Source organism: Pseudonaja textilis, chromosome 1 (assembly GCF_049901715.1).
Source record: "Pseudonaja textilis isolate UNSWEBS1 chromosome 1, rPseTex1.2, whole genome shotgun sequence".
Lineage (NCBI taxonomy): Eukaryota > Metazoa > Chordata > Lepidosauria > Squamata > Elapidae > Pseudonaja > Pseudonaja textilis.
This window is the reverse complement of record NC_141990.1, coordinates 297236191-297261853: the sequence shown is the minus strand read 5'-3', so window position 1 is coordinate 297261853 and position 25663 is coordinate 297236191. Positions and strand designations below refer to the sequence as shown.

At 35.5% G+C, this 25663-nt stretch overlaps 1 protein-coding gene across 5 annotated transcripts in view; it reads right to left on the bottom strand.

The window, feature by feature from the left end:
• The window catches only part of EML1 (EMAP like 1), a 154157-nt gene that overhangs the window by 27473 nt on the left and 101021 nt on the right, over positions 1-25663 (bottom strand). For 3 of the 5 annotated variants that reach the window (XM_087922171.1, XM_026698481.2, XM_087922169.1), the window contains 7 exons: positions 20634-20816; positions 19041-19173; positions 11957-12091; positions 8004-8032; positions 3384-3513; positions 1832-1981; positions 844-913 (listed from right to left, as the gene is read on the bottom strand). In XM_087922171.1, the coding sequence (XP_087778297.1) occupies positions 844-913; positions 1832-1981; positions 3384-3513; positions 8004-8032; positions 11957-12091; positions 19041-19173; positions 20634-20816 (830 nt within the window). Of the gene's footprint in view, positions 1-843; positions 914-1831; positions 1982-3383; positions 3514-6282; positions 6310-8003; positions 8033-11956; positions 12092-19040; positions 19174-20633; positions 20817-25663 lie in introns of those variants that run through there. The other 2 variants (XM_087922170.1, XM_026698480.2) reach the window with 1 other exon arrangement.

Here is a 25663-nt window from a genome sequence, read left to right as displayed (position 1 = left end):
CACACCATCCAAGTGCTCCACCATCAAAGCACAATCCAACCTCCCACAAGAGAAGCTGCGTAAGAACTTTATTTAGACTAGCACAAACTCACTGCAGCAATCCTGAACAGCAGAAAAAGGAAACGGAGCATCTATACACCATATTCCAACAAAATGGATATCCATGCAACTTTATCAAAAAGTGTCTGACCACTCGACCCAATACAGCACAACCAAGCTCTAAAAAGAATAACACTGCCATACATCAAGAACATTTCAGAAACAGTAAGCAGCCTAACAAAGAACCTCTAAGATCACTCCCACAAATACTGATTGGGCAAGTCACTAGAATATAATGTAATGAAACATCTGCACGAAAACAACCAAGTTCAGAGAGCACCAAGGACCCCTCATTTCAATCCTGAACTACAAATATTCTCCTTTAATGGTATCTGAAAGCTTCATTTTGAAACAAATTATTGTCATACCAAATAATGCTATACATTGGAACTATCACATAAATGAATAGCCCGGATACTGAATTCAAAATAATTTACAACCATGTTTCTAATATTTAGAAAATTTATGAAGCTTTATGAAATGTCCAAATCAAAGTTATAACAAGGCATAGACATTTAAGCAAAGGCAACACTGATACAGTTTTAGACTGAAAATATACCTGGAGTATGAAACCTAGGAGCAATTTCAACTTTTTTCATATGTTTCATTAACCAATTACTATCTTATTTACTAAAGCAAATATTAGGAATTTATTTCAACAATTGCTCTATCAATATTAAAACAATCTTAGCACAAGCAAGAACTATTTCATTTCAAGGAAATAAAATTCTAATAACTTCTTACTTTTCCATCCTTAGATGTCCCTGCAACCTGACCAGTTGCTATGGTAATCCTGTCAGGATGTACTGCTAGGCTGCCAAAAAAAAGGGTGGGGAAAGAGAGGAAACATACCTTTATTAAAATAAAAAATAAAAGCATTTTTATAACACGAATGAAAACAAGACAGTTTTACTTGATATTTCCTAAAAAACTATTGAGGTGCACAAGAAAACATTCTTATTTTATCATGTATCTTATCTAATATTAAATATTAATCTACAGTACTCTGCAATGCTATTTTAATTTGTTTTATTTCAATTTCTATACTGATCTAATTATTTGTTTTTCATTACAAAACGTTCAGATTGAATCTCTTTACAGTGTCTTCTAATGCTAAAAATATGAAGATGGCTAAAAGTGCAGTTGCACCAAATTCTTTGTTGAGACCGTAGTTTATAGTATATGGGGTAAACCTGTCCCATTCAAATATTATTTCCTATTACTTTAGATACCCACAACCCAGAGGTTCTGACCAGTTCTGAAGAACCAGTAGCGGAAATTTTGAGTAGTTCAGAGAACCGGCAAATACCACCTCTGACTGGAGATTTTACAATATCCTTCCCCTGCCACGCCTACCAAGCTACGCCCACAGAACTGGTACTAAAAAAAATTGAATCCCACCACTGCCACAACCTGAACTTGGTTTGCTATAGATAAACCAGTACTTAGTTTCAATCTCTAAGCTGTATGTCTTTCATAGTTTTTGAGATTTTGTTTTAGGAAAAATGAAACATTGAGCCAAACAAGACTCAATACTATAGTATATTCTAACCAATACCAGTGAATCCAGGGCCACCACCATTTCTAAGACAATTCTGTTCATAGCCCCAGAAATTTGGTGCTAAGCCTGCCATTATGTTTTAATTATGTTTATATCAGATATAAACTAAGAGATATATCTTTGAATGTTTTATTCTGATTTTTTTTCAAACTTCCCTTTTCCATGGCTTACCACTTCACATCATCATTGTGACCAATGTAATGTCTCTGCAGTTGTTCTTCAACATTATACAATACAACCACAGATGCAATGAAGTAAACAGTTTCTCCGGTTGGTAAGAGGTACAGATTATTACGACAATCCCGACCTCTATAACCATAGCTGGCATCTTAGTTAAGATATAACTGAACATTAGAAATGACAATAATGTGGAATTCTAGAACCATAAAGTATATACAATAACACTCCCTTCCCTAACTCCTTGAACTTTACCATTTTCTATCACGGGAACAATTCTGATGGTAACACTTGTTAATGATTATATTAATGATTAAAATTCTAGTTCTAAATTGTAAGAGAATATATTTCCCTTTAAGAAGGTAGATACTTTGGTAGTATTTGTTTTCTATTGTAGTATTGTACATATATTTCACATTTCATGGCATGTTATCTTAGGTGCTGGTTCAAAGATCACCAACTAGAAAGATCATGAATGCATTTGTGAGCTGGAAGATTTGAAACAATTGAAATTTTGCTCACATGCCACTTTGTAGAAGGATAGAATTTCACATACTGTAGAACAGGGGTGTCAAACTGGCGGCCTGTGAGCCGGATGTGTCATTTGCAAGCCATGCCTACCCCAGCTCCGTAAAGGAAAAAAACATCATGATACATCACCTGACATAACATGATGCAATCAAGTTTGACACCCATGCTATAAAACATTTTCCTTCTCCCACTTAAAATTAAATATCCCCAATAGGAAGAAATTCTTCTCAAAGGGAAACTTACAGCTCTTTTAATCAGCATACTTGATATTAAGCCAACACTATACAATACAATAGCTAATAGGCCATACCAAAATAAAGAATATAACATTGATAAGTTCATATGTAAAAGTAAAATAAAAAACAGAAAAAGAATGAAAAAATGAAAATTGTATTAAGTAGCTAGATTATTAAATATTAAAATATTAATTAAAATTAGACTAAAAATCAAGAATGGTTTTTAACAGTATTTTAACTAAAATGGAAATTTATTTTTAACTTGTAAAAAACGAAAGACTTCTGCTTGTAACTTGAAATGTTAATAGTTAGGAATAATTAAAAGAAGGTATACAGCATAGCTAATGTTTTTGAGTAGTATATGATCTTCGTGTTTTTACTGAAAATCTGGATAGTTTTTCTAATAATTGGGTTTTTCATTAAAAATAGTATGGAAATGTTATAAATTCCCTTTGACATGCAACTAGAAACACACAACTTCCTTATATTATAATTAGTAATTACAGCACCCTACTTTTTATTATGTGTCTAATTTACTAATCCGATAGATTTAAACATACATTTTCAGCATGCATTAAACTGAAAATGTGAGACATGATTGATAATATATACATGAGAAACTTCATAACATCAATATTTATTGTGTTCCATCTGTGAAAAATATTAGTTCCTTGAATTTAGATGACTACTATTCTTCATCACATTTAAAGATGTAGTTTAAAAATAGTGTATCAAAAATAAGCATTATTTAGTTGAAGTGTGTCCATAAAGAAGGATACACCCATTCCAGTTTAAGCTTTTTGGATGGTAGTTCTGCCTTTGCTTCCAAGCTGTAAGACTCCACCTGATCTTTTGGCATGTACATGGTAACAGGACGTCCACGCAGAAACATTTTAACATATCCTTCCTCTATTGAAAAAAATAAATACATAACAAACAACATTCATATGTAGCATTCTTCCATTTTACCATTTTGTGTCTTTAACAAGTTATGTGGGAGAAATTGGATATTTTTAAAAATAACAACCACAGCCCTTAATTAGTTATTCACACCATTTTAAAAATCTTTTTAGTACACTGAGACTCCATAATGATTAAATATATAATTGGGGGAGGGGGAAGATAGCCTGACTTTAAGAAGGGAATGACTTTTTTCTATTTCTATCCAACTGAGGAATTAACCTAATTATTATAATTAATGCAGAAAAGTCATTAAAGTAAATTTTACTTTGAATTAAATTTTTACATATCTGCATATCAGTACCTATAATGTTAATTGTAATGACTTCTTAGTTTCAACATAAACTTGGTATTTGATTTGCAGTAATTCATGATGCATGTACTGAAGATATGACAGTAAAAGTACTATGCTGATGCACCACACATCTAACAAGAAAACTGGATTTTGAAAATATAGATAACCCTCGTTTAAGCAACTGCCTCATTTAACAACTATTCACAATTACAATGGTGGTGAAAAATTAACTTTGTGACCAATCCTCACACTTACAAATCTTCATAGGTTTGTAAAGTAAAAGAAAGCTGAAATAAGATAATAAGTGAGCCTGGCTCCTAGAAATCTATGGATGTAGCTAAATGTCTAGCCTACAGCCCTGATCCCATCCAAATAACACATAGGACAAAATTTGTCTAACTTTACATATCAGCCAAGGCTGGCTAGATGAGGCTGTTTTCATAAAAGAAAGAAAAATGTGTCTTGACAATAGTGCCAGTATCCACTTTATAATATTGATACATGTTGTTAAAGGAACTCTGAAAGCATGAATCTATCAGTATGTTTTTGTTTGTTTTGAAAATGAGTACAAATGGATATTATAAGCTTTGCTATATAATAACAACACCTGTGTTAGCAAAGTCTATAGGATACATTTTTAGATCTACATCAAGGAACAAATTGTACTCTACTTCTGCACTTAACACTAAAATATATATTGAAATTTGTATTGATTTATGACTGTCAATTTCTTAAACACAGAACATAGAAAGCAGGTTGTGATTTTTGAAAACTGTCCTATCCTGAATGAAACTTTTTTCTGATACTTTTTGTAGTCTTTAACCAAAATTCAATGCTAATTTATTTCAATTCAAATCATAATTAATGTTCGGGGTTTTATCTTAAAAAAATTGATTAATACAGAATTTCATAGATAAAAACCACAGTTGAATTTTAAGTTTTAATTAAAGCTAATAAGAGAAATGGTTAGAATTGACACATGAAAAGAAAAAGAAAGGTACAGAATAAATATATGATTTTTCCTGATTGTCAGGGATATGTTTTCAAAAAACCATTTCATTTAAGATTGAACTTTAATTTTTCCCACAGTGTTACTGTTTTATACTTTATGTCTGCTTAAGTTAATTTTTTTTCTAATAACACCTAAGTCCTGAAAAAATGTAAGAAATTGCATTTTCATGCAAATAGCATGAAAACATAGTAACACCATAAAGGAATTAATACACAAAGCAATCACAACATATGAAATTATACTGTATTGCCAAAGGCATTGTTCTGGCATATTGTTCAAGATCAGGTTGATTTATGTAAAAACAATTCTATAAAACCTATTATTAACTTAAACCAACCATGCTACTGGTTCCAGGGATGGATTAAGATTTTGCTACACATGCTTTCCAGACCACCCTCTGACAATAGGCAGACTGATCTAAAAAGTGGCATGTCCCATATCAGATAGAAAGAAAAACATATAGTAAGCATCTTAGACATAATAAGACATATAGATTTACAGAGATTAAGCCACTGAATACAAAGTTAAAGTTGTTGAATGAATGTTGCTGAATGAAACATGGTGGAACTACGTACAATAGCTGTTAAGAGCTCTGAAGAGATAATACTAACTGCTTGTGGTAATCCTAAAACACCACCTTAATTTACCCATAAAAGACTCAAAAATTAAAGCAACACATGGCATATTTAGAATATGGAGTACCATAAAAATTAATAATTAAGATATAATTTTACAAAGAATATATTTATAAAGGAGGCATTAGGAATAAACCATTTATATAACTGCAGTACAAATTCGTTTAGTCTTCACAATGGAAATGCATAATATGTATGCATTACTATATTGTTATATGTTAATTATTACCAGGCATTTCCAATATTATATAAACACCATTTAAATATTTACATAATATGTAAAATACAGAAATATGCGTTATTCACTTCAACTTTCTTACTGGTGTCATAAGTTAAATCTATCACTCACATAAGGTAATTTAGATAGTGAATAAACACTGCAATTCAATCTAAAGTAAAATGTTGATTTAGGCACATGTTAGATGCTATTTGAGCATACTAGAACAGGCACTATCATTGTTTTCAGCCAAACTGCAAAGCAACTATTATTACAGACGATTATGGAATGTTATATAAGCTCTCTTTAACATTTGGGCCCTTTTCTTGGCCATTTATTTAATCAAGGAACCTATATAAACATCCATTAACATTCAGTTCTACAAGATTTACAAGTCAGTAGATGCTCTGCAAGAAGCTGGCTAAGAAAAAAAGGAAAATTGTTTAATAATATTATAGACACACAAGGCATAAACTGCCTTTTACAGGTTCAAACTGCTTGGCCCTGTTAATAGGCTTGTTTAGAGAGCTATGAAATTTTAGAAGCAAGGTCTACCTACCTTTACAACGTGTCACATGGCGCTTCCCTTGTGGTTACAGAGACAGAGATAGAAGTGCTAGATAAAGATGCATTCAAGAACAGTCAGGCTTATCTACAACCCTGCTCTGTGGAGTACCCAGCTGTATTTTATGATCAATGCAGATAATATAATATGTCCCTAATTTGCATTTATATGGGTACGAAAAATCCAAGTACATATGTAATTTTGTGTAGTTTCTGTAGTTTCCAATATCTTTCACAATCCAAATATACAATCTCAAAAAGCTGACTGAAGAGGAAAAAATAATGTCCCAAATTTTGTTTTACTGCTGTTCAGTGGAATAGTATTAGTACAGGTGATACAAATTAAGGTTTGGCATTCTGTCCAAGCCATTGTATAATCAACTATAAAAGAGACCTACATGATAAAAAGTAAAAAATAAATTTGGATTTCCTTGTAAAAATAATAGTTGTTCTGTAATCTGATATCCTTTTAAAAAAATCTAATATTTTATATAGTCCAGAATACTTCAAATGAACTGATAGCTTTCTCTGAGTGTTTTTATTCGAAAGCCAAACTGAAGTATTGTTTTGTCAAACACATGTTCTTAGCCCATATTGCCAGGATTATCAGAAATTGGGGGAAGATATTTACAGGGGGGAAAAAAGAGCAGATGAGAGAAAACCTGTTTTAACACCACATTCCTCCCTGCCAATTCTGTCCTTAGAGTACTCTTCCACATTGGCTAATTTCTAATTCTGGTGTCAATTCTTGAATGGGATAGGATTTAAAAATGCAAAAATGGTGTTTAACAGGGAAATTCAAGAGGCACACTCTAGCACCTCCATTCCTTCCCATCAGTTCTGTTCTGCATATACCGACTTTAACAGACACTGATATATGAGGATTTATATTATGCAAGGAACATTTTACACATCCAATTTAAGCACTATCTTTAAAATCATAATCTTGATCCATATTATTACTGATAATTTAAAAAGTGAACTGGTAGTATTTACAATGAAATGACAATGAACTCTGACTGGCAATGTGTACAACTAGATCTTGCAATTTCATAATTAAATAGAACTGCTTCTTCTAAAACAACGTACTCTGTCTGTCCTCTTAAAAATAGCTCTCCTGATTTACAGTATTGGTACTCTACTGATTGTATGGATTATACTGACAGGGTACTACAGTGTGTATAAACTATCCAGTGTGAACTGTTCCCACAGGATTGTGCAGTGTCAGCCATAGAATACCCTGCTTGATCAGTTCCTATATTCCTATGTACTGGAAATCCATAGTCAACAAAGTCTTTGAGATAAAACATATACGTTTGGTATGCTGCATGAACACAGCAATTGTGTTCCATTAACCCAGGTTTATTATATTTGGAACTGCAGCTTTCTATTAAGGAAATGACATATTATTCTGAGGGAAAGACTGACAAATATTAAAATTATTGAATAAAATATTAACTTCTTTTAAGATGGTAGCAATATAAATAGCAAATAAAAATTTAAGTTTATAAACTTTATGGAAAAGTAGTTTGTTAAAATGTGAACTTTACTGCAATTCAGTAATCACTACAATGAAATCTAGGCTATGATTTAGGAACCAAAGTATAATAGTTCTGCTAACCAATAACCTAGAGGAAGTCTTTCAAATATTCATATTCTTAATTAGAATAAAAGTTATATATTTTTATGAAACAATAAAGAAAAGAAAACAATTACCTGCACTGAACATTGGTTCCTTGGGTTTGCTGTAAAAACAATCAAGAAAGATTATTTTATATAACATTGAACTCATACATCCTTCCTTCCAAACATCCTGTCCCTGAATACCCCTTGTACTTTTGATTAATTCTTCTCCTTTGATAGCATCATTCATTCTAAGTCTCTCTCTTAAATTAATATATCTAATTTCTACTCTGCTGTAGTCAAATGACTTTTAGAGGCTGACAGAAGCTATAAAAAGTTACAATATCAACAATCTAATTAAAACCTGAAACAAAAATAATAATGAACAATAACTTTTTCCCTTTCTTCCAAAAAAGGGGGAAAAGAGATGGCATCTTGTATAATGTAAGAAAATAATCTCCAAGACAGTTTGATTTTCAACATTTTCCTAAAAACTCTAATCTGGTACCTGTCATGAGGCTGTTCTAAAGCACCCCTATTACAACAGAAGATAGAACCACCTGGCTTCAGAACCCCGAAATTCTTGAAAACATGAGATTTTAATAAATAACTTTTTCCCTAGATGTTTTAATAGGCTATAGTAAGGGTCTTCAAACTTGGCAAGTTTAAGACTTGTGGACTTCAACTCCCAGAATTCCTGAGCTGGGAGTTGGGAGTTGAAGTCCACAAGTCTTAAACTTGCCAAGTTTGAAGACTCCTGGGTTATAGTATACCAATGCTAGTTGAAGTACATAGTCTTGCAATTACTAAGGAGCCAAGACACAAACAGCTTTATGTGCTCCTATTGTTAATTGCTAATAAATATGCAGACTACCAATTTTGGTCCAATTATAGTTCCAAGTGGTCTTTAGGTGAATCCTTAAAGACTGTTTGGAACTATATGGTGTTCCACTGTATATCACTGTAACTATGATTCAACATTCTAAAACTTGCTTGTATTTTTAGATTCTCTTACCCTGACTATTTTAAACTTCCGACAAATTCTTGTTGCACTGTAGTACCGTGTTTCTCCAAAAATACGGCCTCCACCAATAGGAAAGCCCAGCATGATTTCTAGGCATGAGGTAAAATTAAGCCCCGCACCCCAAATTTAGGCCTATTTAAACCATGCGTTTCCCCACCATTTCTCACATTGTTTGTTAGAACTACATGAGGTGAAAAGAAATGGGGGGGAGAAAACTTGCCTTCAGGAGAGCCCTGCAGGTAGCCTCAACTAGAATACCCTGATCTACTACCGATAGAACATCGGCTGATAAAAGCTCCCCGAAAGCAGAGTCACCAACTGTTTCTATTCGCCGGTAGAAGCGGCCTTGGGGCAAGCGCTCACGCGCACTCCCCTCGCCACAAGGCCATTTCTATCAGCCGATGGAAGCTCCCCAAAGGCAGAGTCACTAGCCACTTCTATCGGCCGGGAGAAGCGGCCTCAGGGCAAGCGCTCACACGTACTCCCCTCACCATGAGACCATTTCTATCAGCCGATAGAAGCTCCCCAAAGACAGAGTCATCAGCCGTTTCAATTGGCCAATGGAAGCGGCCTCGGGGCGAGCACTCACATGTACTGCACTCACCACAAGGCCATTTCTATCAGCCGATGGAAGCTCCCCAAGGGCAAAATCACCAGCCGTTTCTGTCGGCCGATGGAAGATCCACAAAGGCAGAGTCACTAGCCGCTTCGGGGTGAGGCATGGCTATGCATTAGGTTCCCAACTGCAAACTCAATCGCGTACATATGTTGTTATCAGAGTAAATATCAGACGACCCAAGATTCCCGCTGCATTTCTGCTTCCCGAGCCAGGGGAATTTCTTTATCCCCTCAGTTAGCATTTCTTTATCCCCTCAGTTAGTCCTATTTCCCCTGCCTCCGATTTCCCATTGCAACCACTTGTATTGCAGGAAGGTTGCTAAAGAAGCTGTTGTCTTCTTCTGTCCCGCTCTTTTAAACTTCTCTCTCCAGCCTTGGAAATCCTCTTCTGGGGACCCCATCCCAGCTCCAACCCTGCTTAGCTTCCAGCCTAGACAAGCCCCCCGGTGTGCTCTGGGAATCCAAGGACCAGTTCTGCCCCACCATCTCTGACTATTGAGCAGAGCCTTTGGGGAGCTTCCATTGGCCAATAGAAACTGCTTTGTGCCGATAGAAATGGCTGGTGACTCTGCCTTTGGGGAGCTTCCATTGGTTGATCAAAACTCCTTTGTGGTGAGGGGAGTGCGTGTGAGTGCTTGCCCCGAGGCTGCTTCTACCGGCTGATAGAAATGTCTGGTGACTCTGCCTTTGGGGAGCTTCCATCGGCCAATAGAAACTGCTTTGTGGCAAGGGGAGTGCGCATGAGCGCTCACCCCGAGGCTGCTTCTACCGGCTGACAGAAATGGCTGATGACTCTGCCTTTGGGGAGCTTCCATCGGCCAATAGAAACTGCTTCGTGGTGAGGGGAGTGCGCGTGAGCGCTCGCCCCAGGCTGCTTCTATCGGCCGATAGAAATGGCTGGTGACTCTGCCTTTGGGGAGCTTCCATTGGCTGATAGAAGCAGCCTCGTGGAGAGGTGAGTGCACATGGAGCGCTGTAGGTGGGGGTGTGCCTGGGGGAGGAAACTAAGTCACCCCCGAAAAGATGTCCCAGCCATTTTTTTGGGACTCAAAAAAAAAAAAAAAAAGACCCGGCCTTATTTTATGAGAAACACGGTAATTTCTTCCATTCAAGAAATACTTGAATTAATTAATATCCACTTTTATATTCTACACTAGACCAGGGCTGTCAAACTCGATTTCATTGAGGGTTCTATTTGACCTCAGGGGCCAGGGTGGGCATGACCAGCTCGATGCCACTTGTGTCAGGGGTGCCTGTGGTGGCCTGAGTGCTCTACCAGCAAAATCAGGTTCCCACGCTCCATTTTCAGGTGCAATGGTGCCTTGCAACATTCTGCCAGCGAAAACTGAGCTTGGGAGGGCCACCCGCAGCCCTAGCAAGCTCTGGTTTGGGCTGCAATGGCCTCCTGCAAACCCTCTGCCAGTGAAAACGGAGCACTGTTTTCACTGGCAGAGGCACTGCGGGCCAGTCCTTTGTTTTTAGGATGGCCCTGCAGGCCAGATCTAAACACCCTGTGGGCCGGATCTGGTCTCCGGGCCTTGAGTTTGACACCCCAGTCCTACACAGTACTTCATTTTAGGTCCAACACTGGCTCCACATCCATTTTACATCTATTTTTATCTCATAACTGAAATATTCATTATATGAGCATTTCATTTTTTTTCTCCTTTAAATTCCTCCACAACATGTTTGTTTACTTACTTGTAAGGTCTTAAAATAGTCACTTGAGAATTTTTATGGGCTATATGCCCTTGTAGAACCTGTTTAGAACTTTCTAGAGTTTACAGTATTCTTTGGTGGGAGCCTGAATTAGTAGAACTTTGACACAGAGCAGTTCAAGAAACAAACAGAGCAGGGATAATGGGAACATTCTTCATTGTAATAAGGGATAATAACAGTCTCTTAAAAATCTGAAAGTTTGGCAGTTCAAGAAAAAGGCACAGGATCTTAATTTACTTATCATAGAATACCCATCATGGTCTGAAGAGAACAGAAATTTTTTTCTTCTTCAAAGGATTGCTTGCTAGATCAAGGCCAGTTGCCATTACATCTAACTGAACCAGAGAAAAGGGGAATCTTGCCATTAAAGTGACTTATAGTCACTTATAGTCAACTCTAGAATTTGGAAGAGTTGATAGGGTAGAATTAAAATAGTTAATTTTAACATTGTTAATCTAAGATCATGATCTATGCATATAAATATATTTACTGTAGTTAATAGAGCTATGATGGTTTAAAACAAGTTGAAGGAATTCCATGAAAGTCATGCAATGGAGTAGGACTCCCACCAAACAATATTGAAATTCTAGGAGGCCTAAATTACAAAGACCACAATGAAAAAAATATCTTCTCTTAACCTCCTGAGCCCCAAATAAATGTAGTTTAGAAATTCTGCTTTTCATACCAATCACTGTTCTTTTTACCACTAGATGAACTGCTTGTGGATCCAGCTCGATTACGATTGCCTTTGGAATCTCCATAACTTTCCCTCCGACCACCAGTTGAAACACCTTCAGCTGAGTTGGTTCTTTTAATAGTGCTAATAATATAAAACAATAATACTGATTAAAGACACAATCATTAGCCTGTATATGCTGAACTCTTTCAAAGTACACCGCCCAAACAATTATCCTGGTAATTCAGCAGCCCCCACCAGATCTAGCTTTTTACCCAGCTGCTGGAGTAGAATGAGAATAACTGGAGCTGGCTTTAGGACATCCAAGAGATAATTGAGGCAACAGGTTTTTGTTCCTTGGCATTGTGGTTTATGGTTTCATGGCTTATGATTTATTATTGTGAGCCACTCAGAGTTGTGTTTAAGATGGCATCCATACAAATCTTTTAAGCAAATAAATCTCTCTTAAATTGAAATTACTAATCTGTAATTTCAAATAGAAGAGGAGTAAGATAGATTAAAAGACTTTCAACATAAATTAAGTTCCAGAAGAATAAAATAATATAGTAAGAAAACTAATTTATGTGGACCAGATATTTAAAACATATTCTGATTCTTATTATTAATAGAGAAGAACAGAGATTCTTAGTACAAAGTTATCCAGAAATATAACATATGCATGGGTAGGTCCTCCACACAGCAAATTGACAATAAAAATCCAAACTAACTGTACCTTTAAGGCCAATAGCAGAGTTAGCCCTGTACAGTACTGAATGCATTCCAGTAGTCTGAACATTATACTATGTATGGGAACAAAAAGTGTTTACTTGACGTATCAATGAGGCTAATAATGGTCTACCTTTGGCATTAGTCACTTGAGCCTCCGGTGACAATAATAGTCATAGGAGCAATTTCAAATTTCTATTCTAAGAAAATATAAACTGTTTTAAAACAGTGAAACTCACAATTACACCAGAAATCACATACCATAAGGTCTCCAACTTAGAAGTAGATTTACAACCATTCGTTTACTAATCGTTTGAAGTTACCACAGCACTTAAAAATATGACTTATGACCAGTTCTCACTCATATCACCATTGTAGCATCCCCACAGTCACGTGATCAAAATTAGGTGCTTGGCAAACAGCATGTATTTATGATGGTTGCAGCACTCCAGGGTCCTGGGATCTCCCTTTCTACGAGCTTCTGACAAGCAAAGTCAATAGAGGAAGCCAGATCCTCTTAACAAGCACATGGTTCATTTAACTGCAGAAATTCACTTAACAACCTTAGCAAAATATTCATAAAATGTGGCGTGACTCTCTTAGCAATTGCTTTGCTTAACAATGGAAATTTGGAGCTCAACTGTGGTTGTACATTGAAAACTGCCTTTATTCATATTCCATCTCAGGTTATTAGCCCTCATCCACCCAGAATGTGTACATCCTCTCTTTGTTCAAATGTTATAGTCAAAGAGCAAAATATCCTCAGTTTATTGATGACATAATGCCGCAGATCCATAGATAACCAATGACAGCCATTTCATATAGTAGTTAATAGCAATGAGGACTAAATAATGCTTTGTGGCATCTACAGCCTAATTACCCAATGTTATTTTTCAGACCACACCAAAAAATTGTCAGACATTAGATAGAATCAACAAAAAAAATAATCAAAGCAATCACAAGTAATTCTGTTCCTAAACTAGGCCTAAAACAAGTCTGAAAAATCTTGAACTAATCAATGTCCACAATCTTCCCCTTTTGACAAATTCAGATGGGTGGATGTCAAGATAGCATCACTGGACAACTTTAAATGTCTGACTCAAAAGCAATTAATTCCATGCAATTAGACCTCTAATTCCATGCAATTAGACCTGTTGGAAATGGATAGCAGATAATATACAATATTGCATTAAAAAGAGGATTTTAGTTGGTTTAAATTAGTAATTTTATTTCAAATTTGTAAAATTTCTCTAGCAGATCTTTGAACTCTCTAATATATTTTCCAATGTAAATGGTAAACCAATATCAGCCTAAAAATTCTGCTTGTTGACTTCTTGAGGATGCAAGAGAGCTACATAATGCCCTTCAGTGCCAAACGGTATGACCATATTATTCCAATATGTTTTTTGCACATAGTATTACAAAGCAACTCACATTCTACTGTACATTTGATTTTCATTTTCTAAGACAAGAAATTTACATTTGTCTTGTACTTTGCTTGAAACTCTTCCTTTGATAAGGAAACACAGGTGAAATCATGTTTAAGCATGATTTTTGACTGTGCCCACTTAATTAACATACCATCCAACTCAATAGTTAATTAAGTTGCTAATCAACGTGCCAAGCAAATATTAGTGTAGCAACAAACGAAATAAAATTAAGCCCTTCTAAATATAAAATTATTCTCAGAGGGATGTATGAGAATTTACTTCAACCATTTTTCCCTTTTACACTATGATTTTTTAGCCACTGCCAAATAATGAAAAAGCTGATTTCATTAAGAAATATGGGATAAAGGTATTATATGTTGCAATATTAATAAAAATCCCTCACCTTGGAATAGTTTTTATTTTGCATGCACTGAATAGACTCACAGACCTGTTTAATCCATGGATAAGGTGTTCATAAGCAAAAAGAATAGTGAATGCAGTAAATCAAAATGTAAGAACAAAGAACATTTATATCTATCTTGATAATGCAAGATAGGAATTCCTGACAGTGTTTTGAACGAGATACTGAAGATTATGAAAACTACCAAAAGTGCGGAGTCTTGAGGGCTGGTGACCACTTAACATTTTGGAGAGCAGAATATACTGTAGAATAGGCAAACAAGGATGTATTTTTATGATAATAAAAGGTATTCTGCCTTTTATTCAGGAGCTCAAGGCTCCTGAATACCTAGTATTTTTCCCCACAATAACAATCCTATGAGGTAGGTTGGATTGTGTGACCAAAAATTTTCCATGACCTTCAGCAAGAGAATCTATATCATTTACAGGTAGTCCTCAATTTATGACTACAATTGAGCCCAAGATTTGTGTTGCTAAGTGAGACAATTAAGTGAGTTTTGCCCCATTTTATGACCCTTCCTACTACAGTTGTTAAGTAAATCTCTGCAATTGTTAAATTAGTAACATTAGTTAGTTAAATTTAACATTAGTTAGTTAAACATTAAACTAGTTAAGTGAATCTGGCTTCCCCATTGACTTTTCTTGTGGTAAGATTGCAAAAGGTGATCACATGATCTGGGGCACCGCAAATGTTATAAATGTGAGTCAGTTGTCAAGCATCCGAATTTTGATCACATGATCATGGAGATGTGGCAACAATTGTAAGTGTGAAAAATGGTCAAGTCACTTTTTTCAGTGCTGTTGTAACTTTAAATGGTCACTAAATGAACTGTTGTAAGTTGAGGACTACCTGAACATGAACAGACCTAGAATCTTCAATTTTTTCTCAGGTTTTGGGTAGGTGAGGGACTGACTTTTAAAAAATGAAGTTAATTTTATTTTAGCACTTATGTTTTTATATTTTTGTCTCAAATGGTAGGAAACCATGTGATTAATTTTCAGTAATAGAAGTAATGTTGAATAAGAAAGAATATGAAAGAAAAAGGGGGAGGCTGCAGGTTACTGATCCTTAATTTAAAACAATACAACCCTTCATCAACAGGTACAACAGAAACTTCTGTTAGACAATAGCATGGTAATAACGTATGTTTTTTACAAAAAGAGACCCACAAACAATGAATTATTATATATAATCTGGAATACGAGACATTTTTTAAAATTTACAATATGTCATCGATACATTAAACTAATCCTCTGTGCTCATTGTTACCGAAAACAGGCTACTGGAAATAATGTGATAATACAATACAATGGAGGGCAATCATATGCAGTAGAAAGATGCTTAAAAAGTTTCAGTAGGAGAGAGACATATTTTAAAGAACAATATTTCTTAAACCATGAAAAACCTATCCCACCTTGAGTTAATGTTGATTACTAGGCAATCACACATCTGATATAGCTTTAGAAGTTTTTATATAATAAGATACTGAACCTAAATACATAGAAGAATAAAAATAGATATAGTCATAATAGCTATTTTATTATTATTTTTGTAACTGTAATGAAGACTGATACTGATATACCCATACAAGTCTTTATTTAAAATTAACTATGAATGTGCAATTCAATCCGGGTGCAATTCAAGGTGCTAGTTGTCACCTTTAAAGCCTTTTATGGCTTGGGACCAGCTTATCTAAGGGACCGTCTCTTGCCGGTCACATCTACCCGACCCACCAAAACGGGGAGGCAAGGAATGTTTGTGGGTCCCATCGCCTAGGCAGATTCCCCTGATGGGACCCAGAAGAAGGGCCTTCTCCGTGGTTGAGATCATTCCCCCAGATATTAGAATGGCCCCTACTCGAACACTTTTCCCGAAGGCACTGAAGATCTGGTTCTGCCAGTGGGCTGGGGATCGCAGAATGGGATGGAGTCCATTCGATGGCTCATGTGATATGTTGTTGCCAGGACGGGGGTTGGGAGGTTATTTTATTATATATTATATTTTATTAATTAATTATATGATTTTCTCTTTTATTAATTTTATTGTTTTTATATGAGGTTTTATATTCTTGTAAGCCACCTTGAGTCGTCATGTGAGACTAGGTGGCAATACAAATTTCCAAATAAAATAAAATAAAAATAAAATGTAAGTTATTCTCTTCATAAAGAGTGAAATTATTTCGCTGACTTTTATTTTAGTAGCCAAACCTTTATTCCTTTATTTTTTTTCCTCTTTGACCCAATTTACACACAAAAAAATCCAGCACATATGCAATTTGTTTGCGTTCCTTGACTTACAAATGGGAAATGATGGATTTGGCCATATGCACAATTCTACAAAAACTGAGGCAAAACCTAATTACTTTAAGGCCTAAGAGCACACCCCTGAATCTGGACATGCTGGAGATAGTATAGGCAAACTTGTTCTCTTCTTTATTATGATACTGAGAGTACGGATGCAGTAATTTAACATCTCTTCCCCGCTTTCTTTCTCTCTGTCCCATTCACATACAGGACAGGACAGAAGTTGCATTCTTAATTTTATACTACTGTATATGAATATGCACATGTATAAAGGAATTGTTGCACAAACTTGTTTCATCCAATACTGGACAACACTGCGTAGAAGTGATTGCTATATTAAATTACAGCATGCCTAAGAAGTCTGAAATGTATCTGTAATTACTGTCAATTTTCCTTGTTTTCATTGCACAAATGCATATTTGATGTTGTCATTAAAATTCATCATCTTGATTATTGTAACAGTAAACAAATTTGTTGGGAATATCTAGTGAGATATTAGAAGCTCCTAGACAGGGTGAAAAATGAACATAACTTACTACTATCATGAAATAATGGTTACTGCACAACATAGATGTTTGCCATTTCCTCAATTAGTAGAAACCGAAAAATCTGCAAATTGATTTGTGGAATTAGTATTAGTCACAGATACTGGTTTTTTTAAACTTTGGGGAGATGGACGCTAGTATAGAATGCATGTAGCTATGTGATACAAGTCTAAAATGCACTCTTTGCTAATAAATGACACATTCAAAAAGGTTAGCTATATCTTTCTAGCAAAACTGAAGGCAAATCTTACTATGATATGTTATCTGAAGTAGAAACTCGGACAGGGGTTCATAAAATAGATGTGGTTCTCTTTATATAGCATGTTCTACTCCACTATCATCCACAGATCAGTTGCTGGGTACCAGGCAGAGTGAGCTGCCCAGTTAAATGAGATAAGCACTTTTGCTCACCTATTCTACTGTACAGCAATCTGTTCGGATTGCTTTAAAAGAGTTTAAAAGAAGGTAAACCCACAGTCAAAACATCTCTAGCAAACAAAAGTTATCACTGGAAGAGAGCATGGTGAGATGGAAAACTGCTCAGAATCTCAGGGAAGGGAGCATGCTTACACTCCCCAAAGTGGCCAATAGGGGTCAGGCTCTCCCTAGAGCCTTGAAGTCACCTGAATACACTCCTAAATGATTCAACTGGCAATCACATTTGAATATATTCATGCTGCCAATATTATCAGTTAACGAGGAACATATCACTCTTTTACAATTTAGTTGCAGTTCCAACATGCTTTTCCTTCCAAGAAACTGAAGTATATCTAATCCAAATTCTGTATGATAATATGATTCTCAAAAATAAGAGCTGTTGATGGGCTTCAGCTATAACTTGAAAATGGCTTGTAATTTTACCTATCAAAATCTGATACAGTATAAATGTTTTTGTAAAACTATTTGAAATAAAAAAAAATAGATATAAAACGACTTAAATAAAAAACATTGAGGAAAAAAATAATTAAAGCACTGTGAATAAAATAAAATTTCCAATCCTTTTGTTATAACAAAACCAAAAAAGAAAAAGTAAATAATTCAGAGTAGGTAAGTTTATTATAATGAGAAAGTTATGGGTACCCTAGCCTTCACTCTCCTTTTTACTGGTCTATTAGTGGATGTAAGTATTTACAGTCTTTTCCCATGCTAACAACATTAATATATTTTCTATGGTACTCGATAGTGAAAGAATTAAACACAAATAAAACATCTGAAAATAGTCTAATACATCATCTCATTAATACAATGATTCTTATTATTAACAAAATTATGTTTGTTATATTACTTTTTAGAAGACAGTCAGAAAATGAGTTAAGATTGGTACTAAGCCATTGACTGAAAATAGCAATAGCACTTAGACTTATATACCACTTTATAGTGCTTTGCAGCCCTCTCTAAGCAGTTTACAGTATCAGCATATTGCCCCCAACAATCTGGGTCCTCATTTTACCCACCTCGGAAAGATTGAAGGCTGAGTCAACCTTGAGCCTGGTGGGATTTGAACTGCCAAACTGTAGGCAGCTGGCTGCAAAGGTAGCTTGCAGTACTGTATTTTAACCACTGCACCAGAGGCTCTTATTACTTTATATAAAATATTACTGAGAGAGAGGGAAACATGCAATAATTTTAAAACTGAAGATAAGCAGTATATTAACAACTTGATAATACCTTTTTGCTGCTGGTGATACAATTTCTTTCCTGGTTCCTGATGGAGAAGGTAGAGAACCACTAGATTTCTTTGGTAAGACAGTTCCATTATTGACAGTAATCTTTAAAGGCAGTGTTTGAACTAGTGGTCTTGCTGTGAAATGAAAATAAATAAATAAATAAATAACCAAACAAATAAATAAATGCTGAAATTTACAAATTCAGAAGTGCACACAATACTTGAAGTAAGACCTGATTATTGCAGAATAAAGTGGAAATATGACAACCCATTATTTGGAAAATTCTCTTGTGGCAACTGGAGATATATATATATATATATATATATATATATTTTCAATTTGTAATTTATTACTATTGGAAAATCCTTATAAGGACTGAACCTTCCATTCTATATCTGTACATTTCTTTCTTTTTTAAAAGATAAAACATAGCATTTTTAAGAAGTTGGTTTGCTATTTTCAGACCATTTCTTTGATTTATTGAGACCATTTCACCTTTTTAATCTTCTAAACTCTTAATGATTCCACCCAATTGTATCATCTGCAAATCTGATAACTTCTCCATCTATGTTATTAGTAAGAAATGCTGAAATCCAAGACTGAATCCCTAGTATTTCCACTCAACACTCTACATCATTTTTATATGAAATCACTGAGCACAATCTTTTGAGAATAATTTGCAAACTAAGTGTCTAGTATCTCACCTTCAATTCAAATCTGATTAATCTGCTAATCAAAATTTCTTGAATGTCTTGTTAAATGCATAGCTGGGATCAATATATAACATTTCCAGGTAGAAAGTAGAAACAATATTTATTTGCATCTTATTAATACAGAAATTCACTCATTTGCCAGATTTTCAGAAAGTCCCATCAGAGCCTTTAGCATATTCCTTCTAGCCCTGAAAATTGGAATTTATACAGAGCAGGTAAGGAAATTTCACAACTGATGCTTTGTTATTTGCTATATACTTCAGCTACATGACTGTGGCAAAAACTGGTTAAATGGTCAAATAGCCCATCCTTGATATGGAAGTATAAAAAGATTTTGAGAAACAAATAATCTTCCTAATCCTATAAAATAAAATGTAGGACAGCACCAGGTACATAAAATATGTCAGTTAACATGTTTAGATGTTTTACTACATATACAAGATAATGAAAAAGGTCAGGTGTTGTTTTCTGTGCCATGATATACAAATATTTAGAGTATAATACTGCAAAAACACAGAAAAAATTGGTATACTTTAACTTACATTCTTTGCATTCATTAACACAACCAAAAATATTCAGACAGATGAACATTAGCTAATATTCATAAAAAACAGAAATATTAATAGAATGAATTCCAGTTAAATTTAACAGAAAAGTAACCTGAGACCTGATTAGAAATTTGAAAAATACTTATCTGGGTACACTTCTTAGAAACTTTTTTAAAGTATACATTAAATTCAATATTCACATTAAACCAATAACTATCCAACTCAGAAAAATATTATGCAAGAAATATTCTCAGATAATTATCTCATCATAATAACTGGTTAAAATATTTTCATTATAACATATACAGGTGAACTTGAATGGGAAGTTAATACCTTTGGTAGGTCCTTTCCTGTTCTGCATGGCCTGTTGCTCCTCAGTAATATTTAAACGCCTAACGACATCTGCCAGAGCGGACTTGAGCAACTGAATGTCGTCTTCTTGCATCTGAACACGTTGTTCAAGTGAAGCTATGCGGTCTGTCACCTCCATGCTACTGGCAGCAGAAGCACTGTCATCTAAAAACACATATGTATTTTATTTAATCGTATTAATTAATTTAAAACATTTATATTGCTGCTTATCATCTAACCAGCTTTGGACTGCACTCAATTAAACGTTAAAACCTAACCCTTACTTTGAAGTCCTGTTACATTATGCTTGCTTCAAGCTAAATATTGATATGTCTGCAGCCTAACATAATTGTAAAAACTATCTGGAGAAAGGTCCCCCAAACAAACAGAGAAAGATATAGTTATGTTGCTGCTTTTATTAGAAAACAACCATTCTTGCCAAAATGGAATTCAGTTAATTCTCTTTTAAATTGAAACATTCTGCCAGTAATTCATAGAAAATAAAATTTCCCCTTCCCTCTGTAGTTTCTGTGTATGTGGTCAAAATGTAATTAAAAAAGGTGCAGAAAGGTGAATCTCTCCCATTAACTATAAATATCTTCATATAAAGTGTGTGATCCAGATAAACCTAGACAAAAGAAAAATACTACAGAGATTATTTCCTAGTATATTTGTTATAGACTAAAAAGCAGGATCTTTATATTAATTCTTGCCAAGAAAACTGCAGGGAGCCTCTGAGAATTGGAAACAATAAAGTGGAAGGGGAAAAAATATTTAGTTCATCAAGAATGCCCATAGGCTTGCACAAAATGCTCAGTGTAAATGGAAATACTCATCACACCATTCTTTTTCTTACTCTATTAATATGTGGTGTCATTGCAAATATTCTTCCTCACAGTGTTTAGTTAAGCATTGTGAACTGAATAAGAAGGTAAGAGGGGAAGGTTAAACTATATTTTAACTGAACTGAGCAAGATTTGAAGAAATATAAACTACAGATAGTCCTTATTTAATGACAGCAACTGGAAGTGCCAGAATTTCCATTGCTAAGCAACATGAAGCACAACATTACATGGCTGTCTTGATTACCAGTGAAAATTCAAACACTTCCAGTTGTCGTCGTTAAGCAAATCACAATAGGTCATTAAGTGTGAACGAAGCCGTGAGTATGCATGCAACGCAAATGGGGCCATAAGCACATGTTCAATGTAAATGGGGCCATAAGCACATGTACAACGCTCACCATGACGCTAGCACAAGTGTGGGTGGGTGTGCACACATGTGAGTGCACTGGCCAACCACTCATGTGGCCCAGTAGTGGGCCCCGGCCCACAGGTAGGAGACTCTTAGCCTAAGTCTACATGAGATGAGGAATATGAATACACAAACACATGTACATATACACAGACAAAATAACTTAAAGATATGTACATACTGATATGCATTGATCATATTTTGAAAACCATTAAGTAATTTATACAAAATTGTACATTTTATTTTTGATTTGTATGATTGTTCAAGATAATCTGTGTACTTGTCCAGTCTGTTCTTGTAAATTCAAGGCTCTGGAAATTACTGAATTTAGAAATAGTAGAAAAATTAAAGCAGCAAAGCTTGAAACAAAAGAAGATTTCAGATCATAGTTTTCAGGCAAAGTTAGGTCAGCCCAGAGTTTTTATATTTCATTCTAATTACAGATGCTGATGTTGTACATTCTCTCCTCTTGTGTGTGTAGAAAGGCCTGTGAAGCTTAACCACAATTAGCTCATAAACTAAGTCAGTCTCTAACTAAGCAATTTCTGCTGTAAGCTCCAGAGTCTCTATAATGAAAGGTGGAACAGTTTGTTTTTCTAGCAATGCTAACTGAAAGCAAAAAAAATACAGCCTGGTTTTTCAGGACTGTAGATTATGTGATTATGAATAATGAGACATCAAATAGTTTCATGACATGTAACTGCACAACATATATCACATATGTTTTGAAGCTATAACTGTGCAGTTTTCTGGATTTTTGAGAGGCATCCAATTATTCAATTGGTAAAGCTTTATGTTTTTCTATTAATCTTGCTTTTTCATCATAAAACATGATTTAAGTAACCAAATTATATTTTTTAAATAACTATATGGGATTTCAGTGGTCAGAAATCTCTTTTGAGCAAATAGATAATTAAAGAAACAAGAATTTGAAAAGAATTATAGTTCTAGGAGATAAAAATGTTTTATTTGGAAAAACTTTATTCCAGGTTTGTTTTTTAATTATTTCATTTTTGAGAAAGGTAAACTGCTATTCTAATGTCATTCTTAGTCATATTATTTGTAGTAGCACATTTGTGAGTGTGGATATATTTTGATTTATTTTTTTTGCACAGTTTAAATATTGAAAGCCGCTTGCAAACATTAAAATGCCACACACAGAAACTACAAATTAAGCATCAGAAACTTAAAATTAAGGCAAACTATTCGAAATTAATTTTTATATCACTATCAATCCCAACAAGTGAACTTGGCAAACAGTATTTTTTGAAAAGTGGCACTAAAACCAACTTATTTTTCTATCACTGAATCTCTTAAATCTTGTTCTTACAAAATGGAAAAAGTTCTGTTTTTACTTTACTTTGCTTACTAAAAATGCTTAATTTGCATTTTTATCATTATGATCTTAGAAACTACCATGGTAATACTGCTATGGATCAGGTGAAAGAATTTAATGTACCATGGAATCAGATAGTCATCTAATTTATCAATGTATAGTTTATGACTTTATGTTATACACATGGTTGTGAAAAGTATCATTTTGTTTTTCTTATATGTTATGGAACAAAAACATATTGTGTTTATATTTATGGAATAATGTAGCTCCTTAACTTATAGATAGTCCTCACTTAACCATCATTCATTCAGTGACCATTCAAAGTTACAGGGAACAAATAGTACTTATACCTGGTCCTCAGTTATGGCTGCCACATGAGCAAAATTCAGGCAATTGGCAACTCACTACACTTACAAGAGTACTGCAAGAGTACTTCAAATTCTTCCACCTGCCTATCACCCACCAACAGCAGAGCACCACCAGTATCAAGATCAAGGTAAGTGATAGTACTGCTGTATACCGCACTGTTAAGGCCATTTGGAATATAGTGTCCACTTCTGGTCACAATACAAAAAGGATGCTAAGGTGCTAGAAAGAGAGAAGAACAATGAAGATGATTAGTGGTCTGAAGGCTAAATCCTATAAAGTACAGCTAAAGGAAAGAGGTATGTTCAACTCAAAGGAGAGAAAACTAAAGGTGATGTGATAGCAAATACCTGAAGGGCTGCACAGGGATAGGGTGCCAATTTATTCTCTATGTCACCAGATGAAGGACAAGAAGCAATGAGTAGGCCAGGGTGTCAAACTCAAGGCCTGCAGGCTGTACCCAGCCTGTGGAGTGCTTAAGTCTGGCCCACAGGGCCAGCCTGGAAATACCAAAGGAAATACCAAACTGATCCACAGTGCCTCTGTCGGCCAAAATGGGTCACGGGGAGGCCTCACAGGACCCCTGCGCAGCCCGTTTTTGGCCACCCCGGCCTCCTGCAGCACTCTGCTGGCCAAAAATGGGCTGCGCGGAGGCCTCGTGAGGTCCCTGCACAGCCCGTTTTTGTCCTCCCCAGCCTCCAGCAACACTCTGCTGGCCAAAACAGGCCACCAGGAAGACTTGCAGGGTCTCCAATTGGCCACATGGAGGACTCACTTGGCCCCCACATGGTCCATTTTTGGCCACCCTGGCCTCTAGCAGCACTCTGCCAGCCAAAAACAGGGAAAGTCCTGTCTTCCCCCACCCTTGCTCCTTGCCCCCACCCCTGCCAGCCTGCAAAAAACTACAATGCTGATCCGGCCCTCAGAGAAATCCAGTTTGACACCCCTGGAGTAGGCGCTCATCAGAGAGAGATCCAACCTGGAAATAAGGAGGATTATACTGGTGATGTGTGTATCTGAGATGTAGATAGTTTGCGAATGTTTGTAGGCTATAGTACTATGAATTTAAATTGTGGATTTTCTACGTATCTGTGACACTCATAAAGGCAATTGAACATAAACAAAGATACCTACATTGATGATTTTTAACAGTAATGCTATAAAAAAATTAGCACTGTGGCCTAAGGAGGTTTAGAGGCAGAGATCTTAAATTCACAGCTGTTCAAAATATTTTTTTCTCCACCCCCATAAGCAATATTTCATTGGCACAAAGGAAGCTGTCCAGAAAGTAAAAACAATGAGCACTACAGGCTGGGGAGGATATTGTCAGGAACATGTGGTGGCCTCACAGTTCATTTCAACCTGACTCAACAAGTTTCCCAGCATCATTAGGGTCTGAGCTATGTAATCAGGCCTCAGAGACCACTTACCCTGAGCAGCAGCACCCTCTGAAAAGCATTTTCTGCTACTGCACTGTTTAGTAAGCATTGCTTCTGACGTGGTACTGAGCTCTCAAGCAAGAGTAGCAGGGAGTTATGGCTTGATCAAGCTTGACCAAGAAAGACAGGGCAGGAGGCAGGAGGGGGTATACCTGAGGGGAGAAATAAGGAGGCGGTCAAAAAGGAGAGCCAAGTCTGATCATTCAGCTGAGAAGACTCAATGCTCACCAAGGAATAAGAAAGACAGCAAGAGAGCTAGGAAATCTGTGTAATAGGTTTCTCAGAGTGTGGGGAAGTAGGTAATGATTTATTAAGTATTACAGGGCCAGAACATCTGCACATTTCCCTTGTATCAGGAAAACACATAGGAACATCCCCATTGCTTCAAGAAGTAGACAAGACAATCTAAGAATTCTCGCCCTTATGACATATTCACTGAGAAAACAGGTGCTAGAGTACATATATCTAGTTTCTAAGATTGTATATCTTATACAATTTTAATTTTCAATAAATCTGATTAATAAGAGCCTATGAGAATGTATCCTTCTTGGTTGTAAATGGCATTCTAGGCAAAGGAAGGAAGAACTTTACCAGGACAAGCAATAAAAAGAAGGAGA